The 27,042-nt window shown below is 44.4% G+C and overlaps 2 protein-coding genes and 1 pseudogene across 2 annotated transcripts; 1 reads left to right on the top strand and 2 right to left on the bottom strand.

The window, feature by feature from the left end:
* Positions 1–541: 541 nt before the first annotated feature.
* Positions 542–4,380, bottom strand: LOC136486817 (serine/threonine-protein kinase STY13-like). The gene is made up of 7 exons (XM_066483877.1): positions 4,087–4,380; positions 3,499–3,998; positions 2,724–2,856; positions 2,437–2,632; positions 1,912–2,036; positions 1,537–1,695; positions 542–991 (listed from the first exon to the last, which is right to left on the bottom strand). Exons 2-7 carry the CDS (start codon positions 3,813–3,815, stop codon positions 686–688), a joined length of 1,236 nt encoding a protein of 411 aa, XP_066339974.1. The 5' UTR covers positions 3,816–3,998; positions 4,087–4,380; the 3' UTR covers positions 542–685.
* An 11,864-nt stretch (positions 4,381–16,244) lies between these two features.
* Positions 16,245–18,573, top strand: LOC136479759 (small ribosomal subunit protein eS26-like). The gene is made up of 5 exons (XM_066477517.1): positions 16,245–16,347; positions 16,429–16,521; positions 17,068–17,152; positions 17,250–17,380; positions 18,266–18,573. Exons 1-5 carry the CDS (start codon positions 16,345–16,347, stop codon positions 18,350–18,352), a joined length of 399 nt encoding a protein of 132 aa, XP_066333614.1. The 5' UTR covers positions 16,245–16,344; the 3' UTR covers positions 18,353–18,573.
* Positions 18,574–19,785: 1,212 nt separating this feature from the next.
* On the bottom strand, positions 19,786–23,736 carry LOC136479751 (uncharacterized; annotated as a pseudogene).
* Between the last annotated feature and the right edge of the window lie 3,306 nt (positions 23,737–27,042).

Below are 27,042 nucleotides of genomic sequence, written 5' to 3'. Positions count from 1 at the left end.
GCCTGCGCTGGTCGCAGTTGGTGACCCGTTTGAACAGGTCTCTCACATTCAGAGCAATTTTGAACAACTTTCACATTTTGCCCTAAAACAAGAATAAGAAGTGTTACATTTTTGCATTTTTGGGGGAAATTTTTCTACATTACTAACAGCAGTCGCAAAATTCGAGAACGTAAAACTCAATATACCCAATATAAATCTTTTAATGTTATCTTTCTGATCATATATATGATCAAAACTTTTGAAAAAGTATAATGAAGTGAATATTATCTTTGATTAAACAAGTAAACAGTGAGCACTTTTGTATATCATCATGTTATAAAAGAAATGGTTTGATGTTCTATATTGACTTGTAACGTAGAACCATCCTGTCAGGTTTTTTTTTTTTTGACAAATCATCCTGTCAGGGTTTATTTGGATATCATTTGCCATTCGTTTCATTGCAGTGGCGCCAAATATGCAGACATGCAGTGCAGTGAAGGGAATGGATGCTCGAAGGCAAAGCATGGACAGATTCCAGTAAAGCAGCAGCGAGCTATACATGGCTTGCAAAAGTTGCGCTTCAACTTTCCTTTTGTATCATCAATACAACAGCTACTCTACACTGAACAAGTTCCCTCTTGTATTACGCATCACCTAGGCTAGCATCTTTACAGCACGGAAGGAAAACGTCTCAGGGCATGGCGCATCACGCCTTCCCATTGCCTGTCTTCTTTGAGGCGAAGAGGTGGCGGACGACCAAGAGCTTGCTTGTCGCACGAGAAACGAGCGAGGAGCCAGAGGAGCTCCTACTGCTCAGTGACGACCTTGTTTCTTCCGACTCGTCTTCATTTGGTTCTGAAAGCGGAGGCGGAGGTATTGTCATCAGGAAAGTTTCAAGCATTCGGATGATCTGGCTGAAACTGGGTCGCATGGCAGGATCCTCGACCCAGCATGATTGTACTATGAACACAAGCTCCTGGGGGGTCTCCTCAGGGAGAGCTGGGCGCTTTTGCTGTTGATATAAACAAGAGAAGATATTACGACATCAGTAGACTGCAATCGAGAACAGTGTACTGCAACTGAAAAATGATGTAAAAAATGGTCATTATAGGTATGAGCTTGTTCGAAGTATTACAGATAAAATGGAGAGATTTGTTCAAGAGCGGCATTGATGTTATGTAAACCAGTTGGATGATACTATCACGATATGTTAACGCCTAGTTCTTCAATTCCAAACGATGTATGTAAAACAAATTCAGCAGACCAGTCATCATCACGACACATAAGGCTAAGAATTTGAAATTCCAAAACTTCCTTCCATGACACATCAAATTCAAAACAATGCTTCTTTGGAAACAATTCTTTGTCATTTAATGTTTAACATTTTAGCCTTCACACTTTAGGCAGCCAAGCAAGTCCTTCAATGAGGAATTTAAGCATACAAGCACAAACAATTTCTTGGCCATAGCATCTAGTAGTAAGAGGTCAACAGTTTTATCCACAAAAGAAGGCGTTACTAACTTGTGCAAGTATGGGAAACAGTATTTTCATCCTTACCTGAAAAGCAGCAGCATATGCAGCCTGTAGATTCGACATGCCTTCAAATGGCATTCTATTGGTCAACAATTCCCACAAAACAATGCCAAAGCTGTACACATCCACTTTATTTGTGTAATGCTTTTTCTCACCACGTCGAAGTGTGACTGTGCTGTATAGCTGCACAATCACATAAAGAAAGAATATGAGCTACCCTTTGCACAGATCAGTACCAGAGTATCCTTTTTTTATTAAAATAAATGGTACCAAAAACAATCAAAAGATGATACAGCTAGCAGACTAGCACATTACTACAGGAGCAATTTTTTCTGTGGTTTTGGTTTCAGTATGTAATTGCACTAGCTTTAAGTTAATGCAGAAAATAGTGTTCACAACCTCTGGGGCCATCCATCGGTAAGTCCCAGTTTCAGCCGTCATCATTTCAGTCACAGTTTCTTCACGTGCAAGTCCAAAATCAGTAAGTTTCAGTTTCTTACGATTTGCTGTAAGCAATAAATTATCTGCACAAATATCGATAAAATAAGTATAGGGGATTTAAAGCAACGTAAACACCAACTACTAGAGGAACCAAGAAGGTCAAGGAAGCAAAGCAAAAGACTAAACAGATTGCAACATTTTGAAGTAGAACCATGAGAAGGAAACTAAGGCTGGTGCTGTCATGCTGATATAGACTTGGGAATATTCAAATGCATATCCCGTAGGTCTTACAAAAGTGGGGAAAATGACAACACATATAAGTAGATGTGCAAACACCTCACTGAAAATTGAGTGGCTAAAGATAATCTATTTAAAGATCTGGCAATACAAAACACACTCAAATCGACATACAGAGACCCGAAAGTTGCAACTAAAGGATCAAAGTATAGAACGCCAAAAGTCAAATAGCTTAAGCATCCTTACCAGGTTTCAGGTCTCTATGTATTATGCCATTGGCATGTAAACAGTCCATTGCATGAGCTATGTCCAGAGCATAGCTGATTGCAGTGTGTGTATCTAGTTGGCTAGGCCGAATGCTGTGCAGGTAACTTTTCAGTGACATCCCTGGTAGTAGCTCACTAACAATCACCATCAATGGTTCCTTGCAAGCTCCAATGAACTGCAGGAGTGCATAAAGTGTTGTGAGGAGGTCCCAAAAGAATTGACAATTTGTGTAGCCACACAAGCGTAACATTCAGACCAAGAAGTACCTTGACAAGATTCTCATGTTTCACTTTACACATCATATTTACTTCTCGAATGAAACGGGCTTCAAGTGTTGCTTTTTCTTCAGGGGTACTGCCACGGTTAAGAACCTTTATCGCTACAATTTGATCACCATACCTATTTGAAGCATACAAGAAAAACAGGATTACTGATATGACTTAATAAATATACAAAAGGCAAATGAAAAGAAACTGGTCGAATAAGTTTAGGGAAACAGTATGATGAATTAGATGGCACAAGTTTCCTCATGTGAAGAGAATGTCATCTGAACTTGTGATGGTACCAAGATGTGAAGATGGTACCAACAGTCATCTATGACAGATTGGTCTTTCTCTGGAGAGGAAATTGTTGGAGGTATACTCTCTACTGCCATCATGACTAGCATTTCCTCCAAGGTCCTAAAGGATGGCACAGCTGATGACTAATGTTTGGATTAAAAAAATCCTCCTGCATGCTAAAAATCTCAACAAAATATTGGAAGCCTGAACTGAGTACCAGGCATGAATCTGCGTGATACTATAACCGATGGAGGACAGCTGGAGGATTTGGGCACCCTGGGAGACTAATTAATTTGAAGCATACTAATAGCCATTTTTTGCAAGGGTCTAGTGCATAACACACATTTAATTCGAGAAGAACTAAAACGGCAGCTAAAGCAGATACTCCAAAATCATCCCAGTTGATAAAGTAGCTATGACTTGGACATACATGTGAAAAAATAGGCACGGGTATGCACGTCTCAAAAACATATTTACTTACTTCCCCTTGTAGACCTTGCCATGAGCGCCCTCCCCAATCTTGTCCCCAACGAACAGCATCTTGGGATCGACAAGCAGCTTCCTGTCGATCCAGGACGCCGGCGCCGCGGCATCCGAGCTCCGTGCGGGCGCCACCGAATCATCAGCGGCGACCTTGCTGGGCCGCGGCCGCCTGAACTCCTCGCTGCCGCTGCTGCCGCCGTCCCGGCACCCGTCGCTGCCGCAGCTCATCGTGTCTGGACGCACGCGGCGCACCGCCGCCGGCGCTGAGGAAACGACGCTGTCGGGGTCCGCGAACTTGCAGGACAGCCGAGGCATTAACACGGGCACCCCGCGCGCGTGCCCGAGCAGCGGGAGCCCCAGCCCGCGCGCCCCGCGCTCATAGGGTGCGCGCAGGTGATCAGGAATCGGAGCACGGGGGCCACGCCGAGGCACGAAACTTCCACCACCGGCTAAAGTTTCGCAGCCGCGTGATGAACAAACGAAGGCGATTTTTTAAACCTTTTCCCACAAAAAAAACCCGCAACATTTCTGTCAGAAAAAAGATCCAAATTCCAGCCCGAACGTTCCAGAGAGCCGCGATTCTTACCTAAAAACCTCGGGGGAAATAGCCGACAGCACAAACGCTTCAGAGAGCCCACACACGGCCGGACGAAAAATAACCGATTTCCCCAACGAGCCGAGCGGAGAGCTGCGATTCTCAACTCAGGAAATGAGAAATTTCGCAACAAAATTCACGGGTGCGGGCAGAACCCTAACCCTAGAGGATGCGGGTGAGATTTGGTGCGGCTCCGCGGCGTGGGGTTTGGGGGTGGTCGTCGTCACTCGTCGTGCGGGGAAGGGAAGGGAAGGGAAGGAAAAGTCGGGGGGTGAAGGTATCAGGGGAAGCAGAGTGAGCCGCAGTGGACAGCATTTTATAGAAGGTCGCTGGGCTAAAGCAAAGCCAAAGCAGGAAGCAGGCAGCCAGTAGGTGAATTGGCATGCCCCTCCCGTGTTCGTACCACAGATTGCGCCCATGCCCAGAATATCTCTTGCCCAAAGGCACCGTACTAGGTACCCCAAGATCGGCTGCATTTGGTGCCTGTTTCTCAAAATTTTGCAAAATTTTTCAAGATTTTCCGTCATATTGAATCTTTGGACGCAAGCATGAAGCATTAAATATAAATAAAAATAAAACTAATTACACAGTTTAGACGAAATTCACGAGACGAATCTTTTAAGTCTAATTAGACTATGATTAGACACTAATCGCCAAATAACAACGAAAGTGCTGCAGTACCATTTTCTAAAAAATTTCGCCAACTAAACAAGGCCTTGGTGCTCCATGTGGGGTGGTTTCTTTTCCACGGTTTTGAGAAATAAGTTTACCTGATTAAAAAAAAGAGAAATAGGTTTACCCTTCACATATGAAAAAAATGAAAATGGTACCCTAGTGATAGGAGGTAGAGATCACAAGTTGGATACCACGCATCAAGGGACGAGGAATGGAACAACAGATATGATAATTATGTATTTTTGTTACATACCACGTCAATAAGACGTATAAAGTTGTATAGAATGATTTGGAGTATAGGACATGATATAATGGAGATAACACCGGCTACCGTGTTAATACAAGTAAAATGATGTAAGGTGTGGGATAATGATGTAACCGAAGAAGTAGATGCTATCCTGAAAAGCCGCATAGAACCGTTTACAAGGTAGGATAAAGATAACACATCGGCTATCGCATGTTATGCCATGTAAATGGTGCACGCCAAGATATTTATTTAATAAAACACATCTGTGATGCGTGTAAAGCTGTAAGAACGGTTTTAGGGGTAGGACAATGATACGATATAGATAACACATCATCTAGCGCATGATAATGCACGCAAAATGGTAACCGACAGGAAAATGATTTAATAAAAATCGATAAAAGCGGATACATCTACATAAAATAATCTGGAGGTGGGAGGAGAGAACAATAATACGTTAGAGATAATGTACCGGTTACAGCATGTGAAGCACATAAAATGGTAGGCGGTAGGATAATATTTTAATAAAACAAATTGATGACGCGTGTGGAGCTACATAGGTGAGTATTAAGGAGAGAGCAATGATAAGATAGAAATAGCTACAACATATTAAGGCACGTAGAATGACAAAAGGTGATATGTTAATAGTGCAATAGCGAGCCTATCAATAAGAGGGAATTCTCTGTGTGTCATTAAAAAAGATCGTAATGCATGTGTGCTCCTGGAAAAGTTCAGCGATCTTCAGCGTCACTGTTCTAATTTTTTTGTGCCCTCCATGTCACTGCCGTCAGTTTAGGCTCTAACACCGTCAAACTGCAGGTGTGAAAAGTCGAAAATATCCTTATGTCTAAATATGTCATTAAATTTTTTTGAGCATCTTAACGACTTCAAATGAAAAAACTCAAAACTAGGAAGTTGTAGATCTCGTCGAGATCTATAATTTTCATATAAAAATTATTTTCATTTAATTCCACAAAAAAAGATGATTTGATATTATTAATATATCTTAGAAAAATCATATCTTTTTTTTGCGGAATTAAATAAAAATAATTTTTATATGAAAATTATAGATCTTGACAAGATCTACAACTTTCTAGTTTTGAGTTTTTTTTCATTTGAAGTCGTTAAGATGCTCAAAAAAATTTAATGACATATTTTGACATAAGGGTATTTTTGACTTTTCACACCTACAGTTTGACGGCGTTAGAGCCCAAACTGACGATAGTGGCATGGAGGGCACAAAAAAATTGGAGCAGTGACGTTGAAGACCACTAAACTTTTTCAGGGGCACACAGAGCATTGCAATATTTTTTAATGGCACACATGGAATTCCCCCTATCAATAATGTCATATAAAGCTAAATGAAATACCTAGAGGATAAGATAACTATAAGGCGAGAAAACACGTTGAAAATGTTGTGTCAAGAGTCCAGGGAGAAAATACCAATAAAACATGTGGATCCCCCATGTCATGGTTATAGGATAAAGAGCTTCACGGATTGCAGTATTAGTATTTGGGCTTTTTTTTTACCTGATCTTCGGCTTGTACAACCTTCGAGATAACATGCGTAGATCTACATAGAATTATCTAGAGAATAGAACAATGATGCACTGTATATAAGATACCAGCTACAATGTGTTAAGGCATGTATAATGATAAAGGTGATATATATATACAACAATTTAATAGAGAGCGCATCAATAACTTCGTGTAAAGCTACGCGGAGTATTTAGAGGGTGAAAATGGATCGACAATATTGTATCAATAGTCAGGGACGTAGCCAGCGGTGGGGCTAGGGGGGCTTCAGCCCCCCTACCGATCCTGAGCATGTGGAGTTTTCCTAAGTCCTGCCTTAAAATTTTATGCATACATGTATTAGGTAGAAGGGGCTAAGGTTAAGAGAAGATAAAAAACCTCTATTCTTTTATTCAGCCCCTCCTAAAATTTTTTCTGGCTTCGTCACTGTCAATAGGCATAGAAGAAAATGTGAACAAAACATGTACTTCCTCATGTCACCAAGATAGGCCGAGTGAGATTTACAAATGGCATCACTGGTATTTTTTTTCTTACATAGTCTCCTGCTTGTACAACCTTGAGCCAATGTATGGTAGAACTTATTCGATGGCCATGTCGACTTAATATCCAAGGATATATTTCTAAGAGCCTTCTGTTTCTTTTCTTAAAGCTAATACATATGAAGGTGCTTATAATGATACATTTGCATACATTGGCCAGATTAAACTATGTATACATTTGGCTGGACGTCCTCAAAATGCTTTTCCTTTTGCCATGTGGTCCAAATGTCTTTCCTTGTTGCCACATGAGCAACGTGACCAAGTTACTTAATAGCGAGCTCTCATAGGACGTTTTTTTAGAAAACATGATAGTAGAAAAGAAAATTGACAATAAAGACTAGAGATCTCAGAAAAAGAGTCCATTTGGTGATTTGCTTCATATAGAATGTTCCATCTATTAAATTTTGCAGACCTTGTAGCCTATGACGATGGATTGTTAGGAACTAAGCTAGTTTATCCGTGAACCCATAAATAAACTTAATTTTTAGGGTTATCCGGGGATAACCCCGCTTGCATCCTCATGGATTGCAACACATTTTAAAAACGTCGATGAACTGCATGGTACTGTATGTACCTATGGAATCCGCATGGAAAGCGACAAAGCGGGCACGCACACCAACAAGATGCTATAGTGAACTCCTTTTGAGCAATTTAGGTGGTGCATGGGACTATCTATCCACGCATAGAACCAGCACCAAAATGTAGACACGCAGACGCAGGTCGTGCGGGCCGATCCGGGGGCGATTGCACGGTGGACCATTAGCCAAATCCCTCCGGGGTGAGGGAGAGGAATTAAAATACAGCTCCGTTGCACTCCTTGTTGTCTCAGGGTGTGTTTAGTTGAATGGAATTTGGAAATTTGGCTACCGTAGTACTTTCGTTTTTATTTGGTAATTAGTATTCAATCATGAACTAATTAGGCTTAAAACGTTCGTCTCGTGATTTCCAACCAAACTGTGCAATTAATTTTTTTTATCTACATTTAATGCTATATGCACATATCGTAAGATTCGATATGATAGCTACTGTAGCACTTTTTGGAAAAAAAAAATGGAACGCCTCAAGGAAAGACTCGGGCTCAGTGCGCGGGCGCATTTGACTGGCGCTGGCCTGGGCCGAGCCGAGGAAAACGAGCGAGCGCCAACGACGACGTGGGGGCCGCGACGGCCACGGCTCCTCCACATCACTCACGTCACGTGCGCCCCTCCCACCCCGCGGGCCCCGCGGGATTCCACGTGGTTTTTGGCCGTCCGCATCCCCATGACCCCATCCCCTTTTTTCCCGCACCGCACTACCCGTCCCGTCCTAGCGACCCAACGCCGTTCCGTTCACGGCGCCCTCTTTAATTTTTCACCCCCTTCTTTGCCCGTCCCTCCACGTCGCGGACTCGCGGGGCAGCAGAGGAATTCGTCGCGTCACGCGGGTCCAGGTCCTCCTCCGCTCCGCGCCGTGCGGGACGAGACCCCGCTGCCGCCTGCGTGACTCCGCGGCCGGCGGCAGCCACGGCTGCCCCGCACCTCACGGCCCGTGCGCCGCCTGCCCGCCCGTGCCGCGTGCGCACGCGGACCGCGCCGCGCGCCCTACCACTACGAAAATCGGTTGGCCTCGCGGAGTCTGGACATGGTCGCGGGCGGCAGGTCAGGCGCGGTGCGGACCGGACCGCGGGAACATACCCGCAAGTCTGCTGGCTGCTGCGCGTTCAGACGCGCGGGCCGGGGAATTCAACGTACCGGGCGCCGGGGCACGTGACTCGATCCGCCCGGGCGGGCCGGGGCGTAAATCCGAGCCGCCGTGGTGCATGCCGTGTCGAGACGGGACGACGGCCGGCCGGGCACCGGAACCATGCGGCCGTGTCGGTCAACCGGGACGGACCCCGTGCGTGCGTAGGGTGGCGCTTCTTCAAGTCTCGTGCCGGAGGGGGGTTGACCTGCCAATGCCATGCGTGCCAAGCGCTCGTCGATCGGGTCACCTGTCAGGTCGATCGCGATCCCTCCGTTGTTGGCTACGAGTACCTTGTTCTCTGGTCAACGACTTTTGCCCAATGCACAGTGTCGTGTCGTCTAGTCTAGGATATGGCTATGGCCTATGGCTACACAACACACCACTAGACGTTAGTTCTGTGGATATGTATGTATACGCGAGAGTTGAAGATACGTCCCGTGTGCATGCGATCTCCACACGATCGCGATGGTCCACCTGCGTCTGCGTGCTGAAATTCCGTGACAGTGGAAGCGCATGCATGCGCGGATGATACCGCACATTTTACTATGATGGGGGGCTAGGATGATGATGCGTGAAAGATGTGGTGGGTGCAGGAGCGATCATCGTCAGTGCTACGACGAAGAAAAGTCTAACAGGGCTATTCCTTACCCAACTCTCCCAAGCAAAACAACGACCACCGAATCTAGAGGTCTATGCCCAAACCTAGTAGGTAGCCATGTTACTGATGGCCTAGCTAAATGAGCACCGATTCTTGTTAAAAGTATGCCCAAATTTGGAGTTTAGGTCTACGGCCACCACTTGGAAGTTAGATTACTCGCCACTTGTCATAGCTAGCGGCGATTAGGTCAGTAGTATAGGGCCTTGAGATACTGCTACTACCTTATATTACTAGGACGTGTGGCGCGCTTCGCCGCGCCCGCCCTGTTGCAGGCGATGACGTGAACCAATATGCTGTGGGCGCATCAAACTGGCCGGATTATTAGAAACTTCATCCAGAACATTTGGTATTTTGTCAGCGGATCATTTTGAAGTAAGATGGTTTTGCTAAATTTCTTCGTAGAGAGCGTGATTTCAAGTTGCATAACAAATATAACTGACTTATATACACCTTGTGACAGAAGGGAAAAAATGGGGAAAATATCTGGCAGTAAATAAAATCTTTAACGGTGATTGCAATTGGAACCAAAATTTGATGAACTCTAATAAGGTCAAATCGGATAGACATATAGGCCAAATATTCTCTTTATATGAAGTTTTGGTAAAATCCTTTACAGAAAAGTACAACGGCAACGAATTATACATACATATAGAGGATGTGTGGCATGGACCACTACAGTTAAAGCAATTGATAAAACATCCTAGGGACTGGCTAGAGCAATATACATGAACAGAGCAACAAAAGGTATGTAGGTTCGACTTGAAAACATCAAAACTTGATGGATAAAGTCAGATTCATCATTTTCCTTTTAGAAGTCCTGCAAAGCATGTCCATTAACAACTCTATAACATAAGTAATCCAAAGACAGAAGCACGTAGATTTTAAGTGCACAGTATCTTACGGCAGGGTCAGGTCAAAAGCACAAGCATGGATGGGTGTATTACTTGAATAGAATGAAGCCATTTTTTGAAAAAGAAAAGTATGGCCCTGCTGTTATTTTCAGTACTCATGAAGTCATAAATGGGGAAAATAACAACTATAAAACTATTAGGGCGTGATTGGTTGCAGAGCAAGCCTTGAGCCAGGATGGTCAGGCCGTGCAGGACCGAAGAAGTCGAGTTGAGCTCGTGCAGATGGTCGTGTTTGGTTGTCTTTGCTGTTGGTTCAGTACGAGACGGGGTTACGTTTGGTTGCATGCATGTATCAGTTTTTTAGGTGTCTGACGCATGGGTCCCTGCATCCTGAGTGAATCAAGTCATCCTGCACTATGAGGGAAGGAGAAATCCAGAAGACGAAGTCGTGCGGGATGGAGGAGGACAGATGAATGAAAGGATACAGGCGAAAGGTGCGAGCAGGGCAACCAAACACGCTGCATGAATGAGGTCAGACAACTAAACGGTGCGAGGACGGCCCGGTTCGGCCAACCAATCACGCCCTTAGTGCACAGGTACATACATGTCATTTTGTTCAGAAGGCACCAATTCAGATACCCTGAAATTTAATCATTTTATTTTGCTGCATAAGGTACTGGTAGAACTGACACTGCACAGTTACATACCTCGAGGTCCACCATTTTGTTGAGAGGCCACCAATTCAGATAGTCTGAAACTACATCATTTTATTTTCATGCATAAGGGCTTCAAGTTAGCGTGACCAAACAAATAATCTAATTGAACAGGCACATATCCATGATACACGCTAAAGCGAGATGATTTTTCATAGACCCTTAAAACGTGCAGTTACAGATAAGCATATTTTTCTTAGAGCAGAAATGCATATTGTTCTATAGGCTATACAAATCTTGCTGTTCAAGAAGGGATATGTTGAAGTTCAGTATGACAGAGGCCATAATAACGATGACTCAATCAACCAAGATGGCATGTTTTGTATGTATAGAAGAGAGATCACTTTGGAGCTAATCACTGAACAAACTACATAAGACTCCTTGCCCTTAATTGATAGGTAGAGCTGGTGCTAATTAATACAATCACCTCGGAAACAAATTAGGCCGATGCTGCTTGAAAAAAAAAATACGATGGAAAACAACGTAATATACGATAATCACAAAACAAAAGAGCATATCTATCATGTAGTTTTCGTAATACAACCATGGAAATATATGACCAAGACATGCAAATTAAAATGAGCAGCTTTGATTTAGGGAACCAGAGAATGGCTGTCACCAAAGGCTACTTTTATATACATCAAGAAACACTGAACCTTTTTTGTCATGAGCCAGAGGAAACCATTAGACTGAGACATCCCTTTTAGGTACACATCAAATTCAGCCCTTGGTTGTAGCACATGAAACACATCGAAATAAAGATGTGTACACCGAAACAGTAAGGTATATATATTTTAGTTTAAATGTATAGCCATTTGCTCTGATGTATTCCGAAATAACCGGATAAACCAATTTGTATGTGCAACATATGACACTACATCTCATCTCAAGTAAAACAATGTAGAACTATGCTAAGCATGAGGTGCCATCGTATAGAACAAAGCAAGCACAGAAGGCATACTGCAGCATAGGCATCAGCAAATTGGTTTATCCGAATATACAGCCTCTTCTTTTAGTTGGTCTTTCCAGGGAGTGTTCCCTTCCCTTGTTGCATGCAGTACATTGTTACCTGAGGGTGCCTCTGTTTGTCAGTAGAATCTTATCACATTGTCGTGAGGAACCGATGCATCCCTGGGCATAGAATAAAAGTTGGAGATGAGATGAAACAAAAATACATTACATGTGAGGACAAAATTTAAGCTAACCGGAAGAAAATAAGCAGAAGTTCCTGCAGAATGAAGAGTGGAAGGAGGTGGACCTACAGAAAAAAGAGGACTGTGATGAGGGAGGAGATGGCGCACAGGTGGAATTCAACCAGGAAGAGCGGTGATGCAGCACAAGAATGCAAATTTTGGAGGAGTCGAGCCGGCAGCGGGCCAGGATGTCCATGCTGATGCGAACCTGAGATAAGTTTGGGAGAGCCGTCGTCGTCGCCGCTTGTGCATCTTGTATCCGCGCACCCAGCCACCAGCAAGGCCGGCCACTGCATTGACGTGCGCCAATGGCGTGGGGGAGGAAGCAAGGCCGCTAGGGGAGACGAAGAGGCGGAGGTGGCGAGGTGGCGAGGCGGCATGCTGCGCAGAGCCGTTCCTGACCTCGTCACCGAGGACACGCCGTGGCTGGGGATGCGACATTGCGACGCCGCCGCCGCCGAGGCAGGGGCTGGCATGGTCTAGGCCGACACGCTGCGGAGGAGGGCCGTGGCACGTGGGGGCCAGAGCGTCGGCCTGTAGGCCGGCGAGACACAAAAGGCGAGGTGAGTAGTGGAGTAGGCAGGAAGAAGAAGTCGGAGCGGGTGAAGATGGGTATGGCGGCGGCGCGTGCCGGGAGCGGAGGAGGCGAGGCGACGGAGGGGGCGAGGATGGAGAGAATACGTGGAGAGGCACCGTGCAGCCAATTTATTTACCGCAGATTCTTTATTTTTTTCGGTCAAAGCGGCGTGGACCTGTTTACAACGCCGTAGGCGGAGGCCAAGACACGTGAACCGGCGGAGCCCGTGGATTGACCAAGCTTTTACCGGCACTCAGCAGTCACTGATGACAGGTGTGATGCAGGCATTGAAAGTTTACACGCGATGCCCTGGCCGTCGTCCAATTTATCCCTCTTCGAAGATCTAATTACATGGTACTTATTTTGTGGGGCACACGTACGTAGTATATGATATGATGGCGATGCTACATGTATGCGTGAGGATCTAACTAAGTTTTGTTTAATTTGCAGGTAAACAGAACTGTCATTATTGGTGGACTGTAAGTAACACAGCAATTAAATCACAGGATTTACAGGTATAGTGTCTCCCTCCTTACTTATACTCCTACTTAAACAAAACAAATTATTTGAGAGCTTTATAATGAATCTGATCGACGAATGAGTGAAAGCAATAAAGAAAACAAATAAAACCTGAACCAGCACACATCAGCCGGGGCAGCCCTACCACTGTATCAGATATTCAGACGATGCAGCAGTGCAGCTACACCGCGTGGCGACGGACTGACGGCCCAGCCGGGCCGACGTGCGAGCGAGAGGGCCCACCGGGCCAGGCTCCAAACCCTTGGAGCGAGGCATGGTGGGGCCAAGCAAAGCCAGACCAACGAGACCCAATGATTCTCCTCCTAAGGTTGTCTCCAATAACATAACCTAAACGCAAAATAGGTCGTTCACAGTGTTTTAGGTAAAAAAAACACACACTCCAACAAAAGACACAAACAGAGGACGCATTTTGCATCAGAGGCCAGCCAGAACGCAAAAAAACGTCGTCGAGGAGAGACGACGCAAAAATCTTGCGCCTGTAGTGGTGGGCCCACGGACGAGATGACGGCGAGGACCACGGCGGGGCGCTACCGGCTCGGCGAGGGGCTGCGGCGCCCCAGGACATCCCCATGCCGCATCCCTCGACGCCAGACGCTGCGAGAGGATGCCACTAGGCAGATCCCGTGAGGGAACAAACCGATCCAGCCATGGAAGCCCTGGATCCGGTTTTGGAGGCCCCAGATCGACCCAGCAAAGAACGGCGACAAGAACAGACCGACGCTCGACCCCAGCACCGGCGAAAATAAGGAGAGGATGGGCAAGGGAGAGAGGCCACACCGTCGAGCCGGGGCGCGCTCGCCCCTGGGAGCCGCCGCGCCAGGGGAGGGTGCGCTCGCCCTAGCGCCGTCGGCTGACCCCGCACCGGGGGGGGGGTGCTCGCCCGTCCACCTTGTCGCGCCGAGGTCGGATTGGGGGAGGTGGAGGAAGCGACGAGAAACGTCGGGAAGAGAAGAGGATGACGTTTTTTGTTTGAAGTGGACGAGGGTACGAGAAATTTTGGGTTCACTGTTGGAGAAAGAAAATTTAGGATGTGTGACCCAGTGACTGTTCATGACCCAATCTTTAGAATTGGTCTTGGTTCGGGAGGAAAACATGGCGGCACACGTCACAGTAGCCGACAAACCACCACCGACCGCTCCTCACTCTCTTCTCCACAAACACAGCAGGGCCGTCGACGGTCGATGGCCTTTACGCATTCAATTCAAATCGTCCCCATCGCCGGCGGGGGTCTTCATCTGCCTCCCTTCCTGCCCTTCTATCCGCGCCGTTGGGCTCCTGTCACACGGCCGCGTCAGCCATCATCCTGCCATTCCTTTTTGCTATGCTTTGGTGCCACTAGCAGTACGAGCTAAACACATGGAGCTCTCAGCAAAGGTTTATTTGTCGGGTCAGGTTCATCGGATGACACGGCACAGTGGAGTGTATTATAAGCGTCATGAGCCTCTGTGCTTGTGGTTTAAACCTAGTAGTAATAATAGTAGTAGTAATAATAGTAGTAGTAATAATAGTAGTAATAATAGTAGTAGTAATAATAATAGTAATAATAGTAATAGTAATAATAGTAATAATAATAGTAGTAGTAATAATAATAGTAGTAATAATAGTAGTAGTAATAATAGTAGTATAATAATAGTAGTAGTAATAATAGTAGTAGTAATAATAGTAATAGTAATAATAGTAGTAATAATAATAGTAGTAATAATAATAGTAGTAATAATAATAGTAGTAATAATAGTAGTAATAATAATAGTAATAATAATAGTAGTAGTAGTAATAGTAATAATAATAATAATAATAATAATAATAATAATAATAATAATAATAATAATAATAATAATAATAATAATAATAATAATAATAATAATAATAATAATAATAATAATAATAATCGTCTTGTTCGTTTGAGCTTGCTTGGCTTATAAGTCAATACTGAAAGTACTGTTGGTTGATTTGGTGTGAGAAAAAAAAATACTAATCATTGAGTGATAAGATATGACTTATAAGCCAATACGACCCAACGAACACACTAAATAATAATGACCTGCAACATCGATCTTGTCCCCCTTTTTTTTCCCCTACTACTACCATCTGTGGCACAGGCTTATTGTGATTTCTGAGTCACGCGCGCACTTGTTCTTTCCCCATTTCCACGAGCGCGAGGCTGAGTGCAGGTGCGGCGTCACCAGCCACCCGTCATCGTCTCCGATACGCAGCACTGTGCGTCGCATGTATCCCGTTCTGTACTATTGGGGGTTCCCTCTCCGTCGGACAGGGCAATCTGTGCCTGTGGTGTGGTTGGCCACTTGGCCACACAGCTCACTGGCGTGACCGTTGAGCTGAGCACCATCGCGTCTTGTCGAGTGTTATTATGTTATTTACAGGAATCTTCTTGCTAAACAGTGAGAAACGGGGGATACTTTCGGCTGCCATTATAAATCGGTTTATAAGCTATGTACAATATTTTTCTTTCCCAACAAATCAGCCGTACAAATCAGCACAAGCGACTTTACGAGTAGCCGAACAGAGCCGGGGTTGGGATTTCATTTGAATTCTGACTGGTTTTGAGATTTCAGCTTGGGGTTTTTTCTTTCCAGACGTTTCTTTCGACCACGGCACAAGTGCACATGTCACGCGCGAATCATCATCCTCTTATTGAAGCACACAACAGAGAAAAGAACAAAAGTCACAGGAAGAGAAAAACAGAAAAGGGGCATGGAGCTGTAAACTACTTATCCATGTTTTAGTAGATGGGCCAAATAGTTCGAGTGGCCTGCTGTAAACTGCTTGCTGGGCCATCTAGGGTCTTACTTTTAGAGGCCCAAACCTTGGCCCAGGAATAAACCACTGCAGGATAAAGCCCACTAGGGTTCCCGGTGCACTATAAAATGCTGGATTCTTCTCTGCCCCCGCCCCGTTCTCGCACACCCCGCTCGAGCCGCCGCCGTCGCATCACGCAGCGAACCCTAGCCCTCCTCAGCGGCGGCTTGGAGCTCCCCCAGCCATGGTGAGCTCTCCGAGACCATCTCCCTCAGTCACTCCTCGCCGTCGTTGCTGTCTAACCTTTGTTGTTGGTTGGTTGCCGCAGACGTTCAAGCGGAGGAATGGCGGACGCAACAAGCACGGGCGGGGCCACGTCAAGTACATACGCTGCTCCAACTGCGCCAAATGCTGTCCCAAGGTAACCATTCCCTTCCCTTAGAGCGTGGTTGTTTGTGATGGATGAATCGAGCCGTTGTTAGCTGCAGGGAAAGTAGTACTGGTGCCTGTAGTTATAGTACTGCATGGCCTCGTTCGCCACATTGTTTAGTTGCTATAAAGGTTGATAGCACTCACGATTACAATGCATGCAAACGATTTTTATACCTGATTTTCTTGGTTATACCTGTACTTCCGATAAATCAACTCCTAATAAGTTGCCAAAAGTCAAACTTTCTGTTGTGGATTTATTACAATTATACTTCTAGTCACATACTTGCACTGAGGTGAAACTCAGCATGTTATTCTGCTATGCACATGCATAGCTGCAACTCTGTTGTCCATTTAGCCTTATGTTTTGTCGCTTTGATTCTCTCGTTATAGAGATGTTATGAACTGTGGTTTGGTAATATTGAAACCAGATGCAATGTGCGCAGGCATATTTTGACTTGCATTACAATATTAGAGCTTAATTATGTTCTGAACTGTGCATATTGTAGAAGATATATGACATTTGGTGTACTTACAGGATAAGGCTATCAAGCGGTTCTTGGTGAGGAACATTGTTGAGCAGGCTGCGGTGAGAGATGTGCAGGAGGCTTGTGTGCATGATGGTACTGTAGACATCCTTATTTCTTGCATAATTTAGTTTAATATAATCTAATTATTGGTTATCTAGAGAAATTGTCCTTAATATGTTCATTTGCACAGGATATGTTCTTCCCAAATTGTACGCAAAGGTTCATCACTGTGTCTCATGCGCAATCCATGCACACATTGTCCGTGTCCGCTCTCGTGAGAACAGGAGGAACCGTGAGCCTCCGCAGCGCTTCAGGCGTCGGGTATAATTCTTGCACATGCTTATCTTTATAGTCATATCAATTGTATCTTATGTTTTGTCTGAACTTGATTGTTTCCTGATAACTCTATTGAAATTGTGCGACCACATACTCTTAGTGCTATGTTATTGTCGCTTTTATAGGCGTTGCATTCACTGTGTGTATGTTGCAATGGATGCGTCAACGAAAGCGTATATAAACATGTGTTGGTGCATTGCAGTCTTGTACCTGTGATGACTGATTTTTAGTTCAGTCATTACTTCTTGAATGCACACATTGGAATATAAATTTCACACATTTTGGCATGCCACTATTTGTCCAATTTCTACTATTTTATGTTTCTTTGGTACTTGATAAAGCTATTTCTTGTGCCTTGCTTCGTGCGACATGTAAAAACTTTCTATTTTTATCTCCAGATAGAAAGTGTTCCTTGGTGTTATTGGTATGCTATTCTCGCTTTTATAGGCGTTGCATTCACTGTATATATTGCAATGGATGCGTCAACGAAAGCGTAAATAAACATTTGTTGGTGCACTGCAGACTTGTATGTGATGACTGATTTTCTTGTTCAGTCATAACTTCAAGGCACACATTTTTAATTTAATTTTCACATCTTTACATTCAGTAGTTGGTAAGATTTGTTATAACATGCCATGCTTTGTGTAGTTTCAACTCTATAAATCAATTACTTGTGACATGATACCTTGCTTTGAAAGACCACATGTGGGCTAGTATCAAATGTCTTGGGACTGAATGGTCCCTTGTTTACGATTATCACCATTCTGTCCGCCATAGCTGTTGGAGTTTGCCAGACTTGTGAATAAACATACTCAGTCCATCTTTTGCAAACAAACGTAAACTGATGGGTTCTGTTTACTTGCCTTACAGGATGACGGCCCAAGGCCAGGACAGGGTGCACCGCGCCCAGGTGGTGCCGCACCTGCAGCTGCCCCTGCAGCCGCTCCTCGTACCTAAGTTCAGGAAGGCGTTTCAGGGCTTAGTTTTGTCACCTATGGGAAAATGGACTTTTCCTGTTTTGAGAAACCAATGTTACTGTATCCCCTTGATGTTAAACTTGTACAATTTGTGGTTCGACCCGTTCTCACCCTTGTCATCGATTCCTGCTGTTAAGTTGTCTTCTGACTTAATATATGTTGCCATACGAAGCTATGAAGATTCTGGTTGCTTTGTTGCAATTGCATTTAGCTTTGCATTCGATGGTCTTTGATTGTTATGTCGCATGATGCCTTCTGGGTCAATCCATTTCACATTGCTCTCCACTTAATCTTCATTTAGAAACCACTTGCTCAGAGAATCAAGCACCCTGTTCGTTTAGGCTTGTTTGGTTTATAAGCCGTACTTTTTCAGTCAACGAACAATATTTTTTTCTCACACTAAATCAGTTAACATGACTTATCAGTCAAATAAGTCCAAACTAACAGGGCGAAGATAGTGAAAGACGGTAAGATAGTGAAGCTCTACTAAATATGCCCCGTAATGTATAGAGCTCAGGCCGCGAAGTGCTCTAGTCGGACCAACACCGTTCCACATGTGAATTGCCCTTGCCCCTCTGTGCAGCCTGTTCCCGGACTCGAGGCTCCCCTGTGTGCAGCGGTGCAGCCTGCACGCGAAGAAACATGCGCTCCCCTCTGTACTGTGCAGCCTGCACGGGAAGAAACATGCGTTGCTGCCCAAACTCTAGACTCATGCTAACTGCAGTATGAGCAATTCCAAACGCTACAATTCTGAACACTACATGTATGGTTCATGACTGTAACTTGTCACGCTACGCTTTCTTAACATTCTATCTCGCATGTCTTAGACTCATTTTTGCTACAGTTCACCATAAGTATGACTTTAATTTTAATTTTTACTCGCCCGTAACAACCACAGTTTGTCAGAGATAAGACGTGAAAAACTATGATACCAACCAACCAAACAAGTATTTTTTATCCCTAAATGCTAGTACATTATAATTTCACAAATCACAATTCACAAACCTACCACTTTACCCTTGAGTATAATGTATAACATTAAAGGGAGAAAAAAATGTAAGGCTTGTGCAAATGCATGGAAGGATGGAACAGCGAGACTGAATAATAACTGGACCTCCGGCTTCATTCTTCCAATCGTTCCTCACTCTGCAAACTGATTTTAACAGGCTTATAGCTAATAAACTAAAATAGCATTGGGTTGTTTGGGTTACCGGACATTGAATCACAAGAAAGGCAGTTGATTGGGGTTTGGTTCGGAGCTGATCAAGTAGCGCCAGAGCGGTAGCAGTCTAGCAGAGCATTGCACTGTCAAATTTTCAATTGGCAATACTCCTACCAAACAGGCCATTGCTGTTGGCACTAAAGAGTAAAACAGAATTTACACAGCCAGGAGTATATGTTTTCCGGGAAGAACATAAAACATCAGTGACTGAAGGATCATCACTGAAGATGTATTGTACATAAGGAACGATGCATAACGAATTAAAGGATGTATGATTCCGTATATCCAAAGGGGGAAACTCAATTATTTCATGGAATTAATCTGTGAGTTTGATCCCTGCGTCGCATAATCCACTCAAAAGTCGAACAGTTCAATCCTACCCGTATCTGAGCCTGTGATGCAGTTAGGCTCCGAATCACAACCTAACTAGGAATGCTTGCTGCAAGTCTGGATAGTCTCAACTGACGCAGCCAAAGCTTCTGGCGGTGGACTGGTTAGAGTGTTGATGTAGTGGCACCTACTTACGACACCGCCCTGTGCCGAGTCTCCTCTCACGGTCTCCACTGATGCAGAGTCCAAAATTGGCTGCAGCTTTGCTACGGTTTGATGAAGCGAGCTAATTTTCCAAGCACGCCTCTCAGGTTGTGTATGCCAGCTCCTGTTTTAGAGCTCACCATCATCTACATGAAGGAGTATCAGTGTATGAGACAACAATGTATTCATCAAAAGCAAAGTGCGCATATACACAAAAAAAGAGAGAAGTGAATTCAAAAGCTCACCACTGGGTTTACCACTGACTTGTTCCTCTTCAGGCTCTGCAGTTGAGTGCATAAACAATTCTATTAGGGGATTAATTAACTGAAATGTGCATATAGCAGGATAGATTGATGGGGGGAAACCTCTTGGATTTCCATGGCACGGCGAGCAACATCTATTGGGAAAACTAAATCAGTCTGTCAGTACAATCTGGTATGGCGTCTTGTGCCTACAATTGCACACTATAAATTACAGAGAAAGAAGCCACACTAGCAATAATATAGTTTTGAGAAGACGGATAGGACAATTAATTATTCTTATTTCATGACAATGATATACTTGCATCAAGGAAATAAACAAAAAAAGTGACAGTGTATTTGCAAGAAAGGCCCAATAAAGGCACCACACACCTTTCCATTAATTCTACAAGCTCATAGTCCAACGGTTTCATTCCTCGTTTAGTGTGCACAAGAAGGCACACTCTTTCTAGGCCAACTCTGGTCGAAACATATTCTTTCACCTACAATTCGCAAGACTGGTTGTAAGAACCAAGAATATCAAGTATCAACTTGATGCTCAATGCAGCATTTCAAGATTCAGTCGGAGTCTAATATTCAGATTTCAGGGTACTTACAAGCTCCTCCCACGACTCCTTAACTTCGTCCTTTGCATAAGCAAAACCATATCCAGGTAAATCAACAAGACACAACTTTGATGCGAGTCGAAAGAAATTTATTGTCTACAATTAAGAATAATGCAAGCGAATGAACGAGAAGTTTAAGAGCCCATAATCAATTAGAATGAAACAAGCAACACTCTGCTTGCCTCTCTGTTCTTTCCACAGTTTCATTGTGCCATACCTGAGTAAGTCCAGGCTTATCTGATGTTCGCACAACACCCCACTGCCTTGTAAGTGAATTTAGGAGTGAGGATTTACCAACATTTGATACACCTAATATTTCAGTGGGTTAACAGTTAGAGATAATTGATAAACCAAAATGACTAAAACATTTTTGTTTCCTTCAGTTACCTGCGAATGCTATCTCTGGGAGCGTTGGAGTGGGGAATGATGAAGAGATCTTTGCAGCGGCAAAGAATTCCAGCTTATTTCTGAACGCCTGTTAATTGTTTTATGTGAACAACAATTACTAACTGAAGCATGCAATCCACACAACAGGCTGCGAGATAACATTATAAACTATATGGTACCAGATATGACTGTACAATGACTTATGGCAAAAGTAGAAGGTACATTTATGGCACTGATAATATAGCATATTCCTTACACTTTCTTCTATGCGTTCACGTTCTGTGCTGGTTGAGAAGGGAACATTATTGAAAGGAGCAGAAATCTTGACATTGTAGCCAGCATTTTTTATCTCATTTAACCGCCTCCGACCTAGTAACTGCAAACAACAGTAAGAGAATGTCACACATGCAATCAAAGGGTAGAAGGTTGATGAGAGGCAAATCGTGCATACATTATCTTCCACATATGAAAGGATTGAGGAACTTGGCTGTATAGCACGAAATTTTGCATTTATTGACATTTCAGTCTCTTCTTCAGGTGTAAAATTCACGAGAACCTTCTCTGCACTGGAAACTTTAAAAGGAAATTAAAAAAAGAAAAAAGGAGAAGAAACACATCCAAATAAAAGCACCAGATTACATATTCAACACAAAAATTATTTCAGAGACCAATAGTTTATATGTTGATAAAAAGTGGAAACAAGTAAACACAAACTTTTAAAATTTCAGAACTCAGTAGACCAAATTTTTTTCAATTTGCTAGCTTCTCAACACAACTAAATTATGCTGACCTTGTAAGAGGTTCCGGTGGGTATGCTGTATGCATTCTTTGGATTTCTTCATGAATTCTTTAGTTCAACATTTTTTAGAAAGAGCTGTCCTCACATCATTCAAATGCTGTACATTTATAAGGAGATTCGATATTATACAGGAACTCTCTACATTTTCTTTAGCCCGACCTTAGTACCGTTATTCAAAAACGAGAATATTTCATCTGCTGCATTGAGTGATAGGAAGTAGAACATTATTTCCAGGTTAGAGAAAGAGATTCAAGAAAGTGGGCCATTTTACTGTTGAAGGGTTTAGTTGGTTGTTCACATGAAACAACAACACTAAGAAGAATATAAATACGCACAAATATAATAAGTAGTAACAATAAGCATAGTCATCTGAACAATTAAAAAGTTAAGACAGAGTTCGTACCATCCTGGATAGGAGAATCTTCAATCCGTTTGTTCGAAGTGTCATAAGGATCTAGCTTCATTCGCTTTCTCTTCTTAGGAGGAGCAGGTTCCTCAGTGTCAAGAACTATAACTTTCTTAGCAGGCTTTATTTTCTTCCCAGTCCGGTCCAGTAATCGTGTAAGACGAGGGCGAGGCTTCTCTTCTTCAGTAATAAGACCCGAGTCATCTGACTTCTTGCTATCAGCAGCTTCCTCATCCAAATCAACTTCTTTAGCACCACCCTTCTTTGTACGCCTGACTTCTTTGGTTGCATCAAACTTCTTCGCTTTGGATGCTACCGAGTTCCCAAGTTTACTCTTGACCCCTCTACTAATATCAGAAACTTTGCTGGTACTCCTTTTCCCTGAACGGTAGTCATCCTCATGCAAACTTTGAGACTTCAATCTGTTAACTTTTCCAGGAGAATCATTTCGACGGCTTATCGTGGAAGCAGTCTTTCTGGTAAACTTTGATTTGGAAGGCGAAACATTCTTGCCACTACCACCACCACCATCATCCCACGAGTCATCATCGATCTTCCTTTTCCTCCTGTCAAACCCAGACACAGCCCTCTTCATACCAACCCGGGGCACTCCCTCACTCCATCGCCTGGTCGATCCCGCGCTTACTTGGCGCCCTCTGTCTTCTTTCTTCTTGTCGCCCTTATTCCAACCAGCAACCCTGGGCCCTTTTGCTTTGTCATCTCCTCTTTCCTTGTTCTTCCTTCCAGCGGCAGTCCCACCACTGCTCCAGTTCCTCTTGCCACCAGGGGCAGGCTTAGCTTGTGTCATGGGGGTTCAGTTCAACACCAAAATTTCTTGAAAAATTTACTGCGCTAGCACCGAGGGCAGGGCCAGAACAGTGTACAATGTACACCAATATTTTTTGCAAAAAAAAAAAAACGAAGTTAGTACGCATCAAATAGCCAAATAACTTAAGCTAGGGTTTGGGTTGTCGGTTTCGCACAGCAGGAAAGGAAGAGAAGGGGTGGCAATACCTGGTGGGAGCTCGTCGCCGGCGATGAGACCGATGAAGGCCTCGGCACCTGGCGTAGGGCGGCGGCGGTGGCGGCGGTAGCCCACTGCCCACCCAGTCGTCGCGCAGAGGGAGCGCAAGCGGGTGAAGGTGAATGGAATCACGGATGCAGCGGACGGCGATTGGCCGTAGGCCCGTCCGGGGTTGTTCGGCCCAGGGGAGAGCAGCCGCACGGGCCTTGTGCTGGGCCGTTCTTTTCCACGCATTTTTATCTTATTATTATTTCTCTCTTTCTCTCTCTCTCTCTTTATATTTTTATTCTTCCTATTAATTTCGTATTTAGCCTCATCCTGGGACAATGCCTAGTGGAACATTTTAGTTTCAGATAAGTAAGACAATAATGATATTAACATTACATTACAAAATGAGCAAATATAGTATTTTTATATTTCATTGAGATTGAACATTTTTTCCATTGAAGCTAGAAGAGCTTTTCCCTTGAAATTAGAATAAACTAGAGAATCTTTCTTATAAAGCTATAACACTTTTCACTTGAGTTAGAAACAATTTCTTCTTCAACATGTGATAATTTTCAAGTGAACCAAGAATATTGTTGTCTTGAACATGGAACAATGGTTTGCGTGAACCAGGAATATTGTTCTACTAAAAGAAAATGATATGGATTCATTAAAAAATGTTCTAGGTGCTCCAGCAAGAACTTATGAAGAGTATAAACACATAAATCTCTCATGGAAAATAGAGTCTTCCTAACCCTCTCTTTGCATTTCACAATTTACTTTCTAAGGATTGTGGAGTAGGGTTAAACCTAGGTTGCAAAACTCTTTTGCGTGTTGAAATGCTCACACTTTGTAAAGCTTATTGGGTGAATATAGATTAATTTGGCTAAGTGGTTTATCGTATGCTGCCAAAAATTTGAAAAAGCCCTATTAAAATCACCCCTAGTGGGTGTCTTATCCTTTTCAAAGAGAGTGGAAAACAATAATAGTTAAGAATACTGTAGACCTACATGTGGGACCTTAGCAAAAGTTAGGCCGAGCCAAGCCTGAAAAAGCCTAGTTGAATAAAGACTAGATTTTCTGCCTAGATATGTCCATTTCGGCAACTTCGGACTATGCATGTGACTTTTTAGTGTGAAAATAAATGAAATTTATGTTTTAGGCAGAACTCAGATGGAGCCATTTTTTTTCTAGGCAACGATACATCTGTCCAGCCCCATCAAATAAGGCTCACAGATTGTGAAGCCACTAAACAGCGAATGTTCGCAGCGTCGATCGAGCCTAGGTGAGGGCCTATTGGCCACTTCCGCCTCCGCCCGCCATGACCGGGGCTCGCCGGACTTCGAGCTTCCCGTGGCCGGCTATCACCGAAGCTCTCTCACTCCCTTCTCTTCCTTCCCTCGTCTTCCCTGCGAACCCTAGAAGCTCGTACCGAGCTTAGCCGCGCCTGCCATGGTCGGATTTCGCTAGAACACCGTTGGGCCCTCGTCGCCGTCCGCCATGCACGCCGCCGTCCTAGTTACAGCTTGGTGGGGCTTAAACCCTAGGCACCTTTAGGTGCGGCTCGTCGTGAGGAGCACGCCGGTGCCTTTGGTTTCACCGGATTCCTCGCCGACGGCGAGAAATCACCGGCCATCTGCCTCCCCTGCCTCTGTTTTCGCTACCAGGTTGGGGAAAGGCATGACAGGCGAGGTGAAAGGTCCTTGTGTGGTTTTGGTAATTGAGCGACAACCCTAGGTGGACTAATTATGTTTATGTGAGATACACAGGTGATTAGTCCATAAGTACATGTGTGTGAGCAACATATGCCGTGAAGGTGAAAATGGTTTGGAGATGTTGCAAAGCTCACACATGTGATGATGAAGGAGCTTATTGCACATGAGACATGACATTGAGTCATGTGATCAAGGTAAACAAGATCAAGACAAGACTTGGCTTGATAGACCGGTTGCAAGCGTGAAGGGCAAGTTGGAGGCTTTAGAGCGATGGACCACATGGCGGTGAAGCTTAAGCAAGACTTGGCGCCGATGGACGAAGGCAACGGTGAAAAGCAAGTGAAGTCAAGATCGATAGACCAATATGATCATGTGATGATATGAAGTGGATCATATCATTGTTGATTATGTTGGTGCATGTGTTGCATCGATATTGGAGGAGATGGAATGGAATGCGCAAGGCAAAGGTATAACCTAGGGCATTTCATTTCACCGGCCATAGGTGTGTAGAGAAGTTGATGACCGGGTTTAGGATAGATGGTTGTACTATCAAGAGGGGTAAACTTGTTTATATATCGGTCATCTAAGTGCCACTTGAGTGATCTAACTTTGCATCGTTGCTAGGATTAAGTGGCGTGGCAAGTTGAGTGGCTAATCCTTTAGAAAATGATTGTGAAAATGCTAACATACATACACATGATAGTGTACACTTGGTGGTGTTGGCACATTTATAAAGGAGATGAAGTTGAAGTTGATGTGGATCAACTCAGCGATGAAACGGAGGCGAGAAGGATTTGAAACTCCACTGGTGGAGTGTCTGCTCATAGAGTATGGACAGTTCGATGGTGCCACTGGCGCCCTATACAAAAAAGATAGGGTTTCATAGAGTGGACCGAATGCTGGTCACACGGTGACCGGACGCTGGGGTCCTGCGTCTGGTCAGTGGCGGCAATGAGCGCTCATGCATCGGTCTTCGACTGGACACTGGCGCTGGAAGTGATCAGACGCTGGCAGGGTACGTCTGGTCAGGCTGACATACGGTGACGTAGGCGACACAGAAAAGCTAGAGAAGGACCGGACGCTGATGCTGTGTCTGATCGTGATCGACCGGATGCGTCCGGTCTCGATTGGTACCTTACTAGAAATGATCGGACGCTGGGGTTGCTGTGTCTGGTCAGTTTGAGCAGCTGTGTCCGGTCATCACTTGACCGTTGAGATCAAGTGACTGAGGTTGAACGGAGGCGACATGTGGCGAGCATCCGTTGACCGGACGCTGAGGTCCTACGTCTGGTCGATACGACCGGAGCGTCCAGTCGTCCCGAGTTTTGCCCAGTGAAGGGGTAACGGTTAGTTTAGCCAGTAGAGCTATAAATAGAAGGTGGCCTCAGACATGGTTGGAGTAGAGCACCTCAGGGGACTTTGTGTCCATGCTTGTGAGTGCTTGGGAGCCCTCCATCTCACATATGCTTGATAGTGATCATCCGATTGTGTGAGAGAGCTATTCTAGTGCGATTGCATTGAGGTTGCATCGAGTGGCACTACGTGATTGAGTTGCAAGCCGGTGGTGCTTGTTACTCTTGGAGCTTGCCACCTCCTAGACGGTTTGGTGGTGGTCTCCGTTGAAGCCCGCAAGAAGCTTGTGCGGTGCTTCGGAGAAGTGCTTTGTGAGGGGCATTGTGCTCGCCCCGCGGGAGCCGCGAAGAGCAACTCTAGTTGAGCGTGTCATTGAGCTA

Source organism: Miscanthus floridulus, chromosome 1 (assembly GCF_019320115.1).
Source record: "Miscanthus floridulus cultivar M001 chromosome 1, ASM1932011v1, whole genome shotgun sequence".
In the NCBI taxonomy this organism is placed as follows: Eukaryota; Viridiplantae; Streptophyta; class Magnoliopsida; order Poales; family Poaceae; genus Miscanthus; species Miscanthus floridulus.
This window is presented reverse-complemented; position numbering and strand designations above follow the sequence as displayed.

Bases quoted from the DNA above. Each gene is read 5' to 3' on its own strand.
- LOC136479759 (XM_066477517.1), top strand. The intron at 17,153-17,249 runs GTACTGTAGACA...TCATTTGCACAG, and splicing joins GGAGGCTTGTGTGCATGATG to GATATGTTCTTCCCAAATTG. The intron at 17,381-18,265 runs GTATAATTCTTG...CTTGCCTTACAG, and splicing joins CGCAGCGCTTCAGGCGTCGG to GATGACGGCCCAAGGCCAGG.
- LOC136486817 (XM_066483877.1), bottom strand. From the start codon at position 3,815: ATGCCTCGGCTGTCCTGCAAGTTCGCGGACCCCGACAGCGTCGTTTCC. The intron at 2,857-3,498 runs GTAAGTAAATAT...TGCTTCAAATAG, and splicing joins GGCAAGGTCTACAAGGGGAA to GTATGGTGATCAAATTGTAG. The intron at 992-1,536 runs GTAAGGATGAAA...TTATATCAACAG, and splicing joins CATATGCTGCTGCTTTTCAG to CAAAAGCGCCCAGCTCTCCC.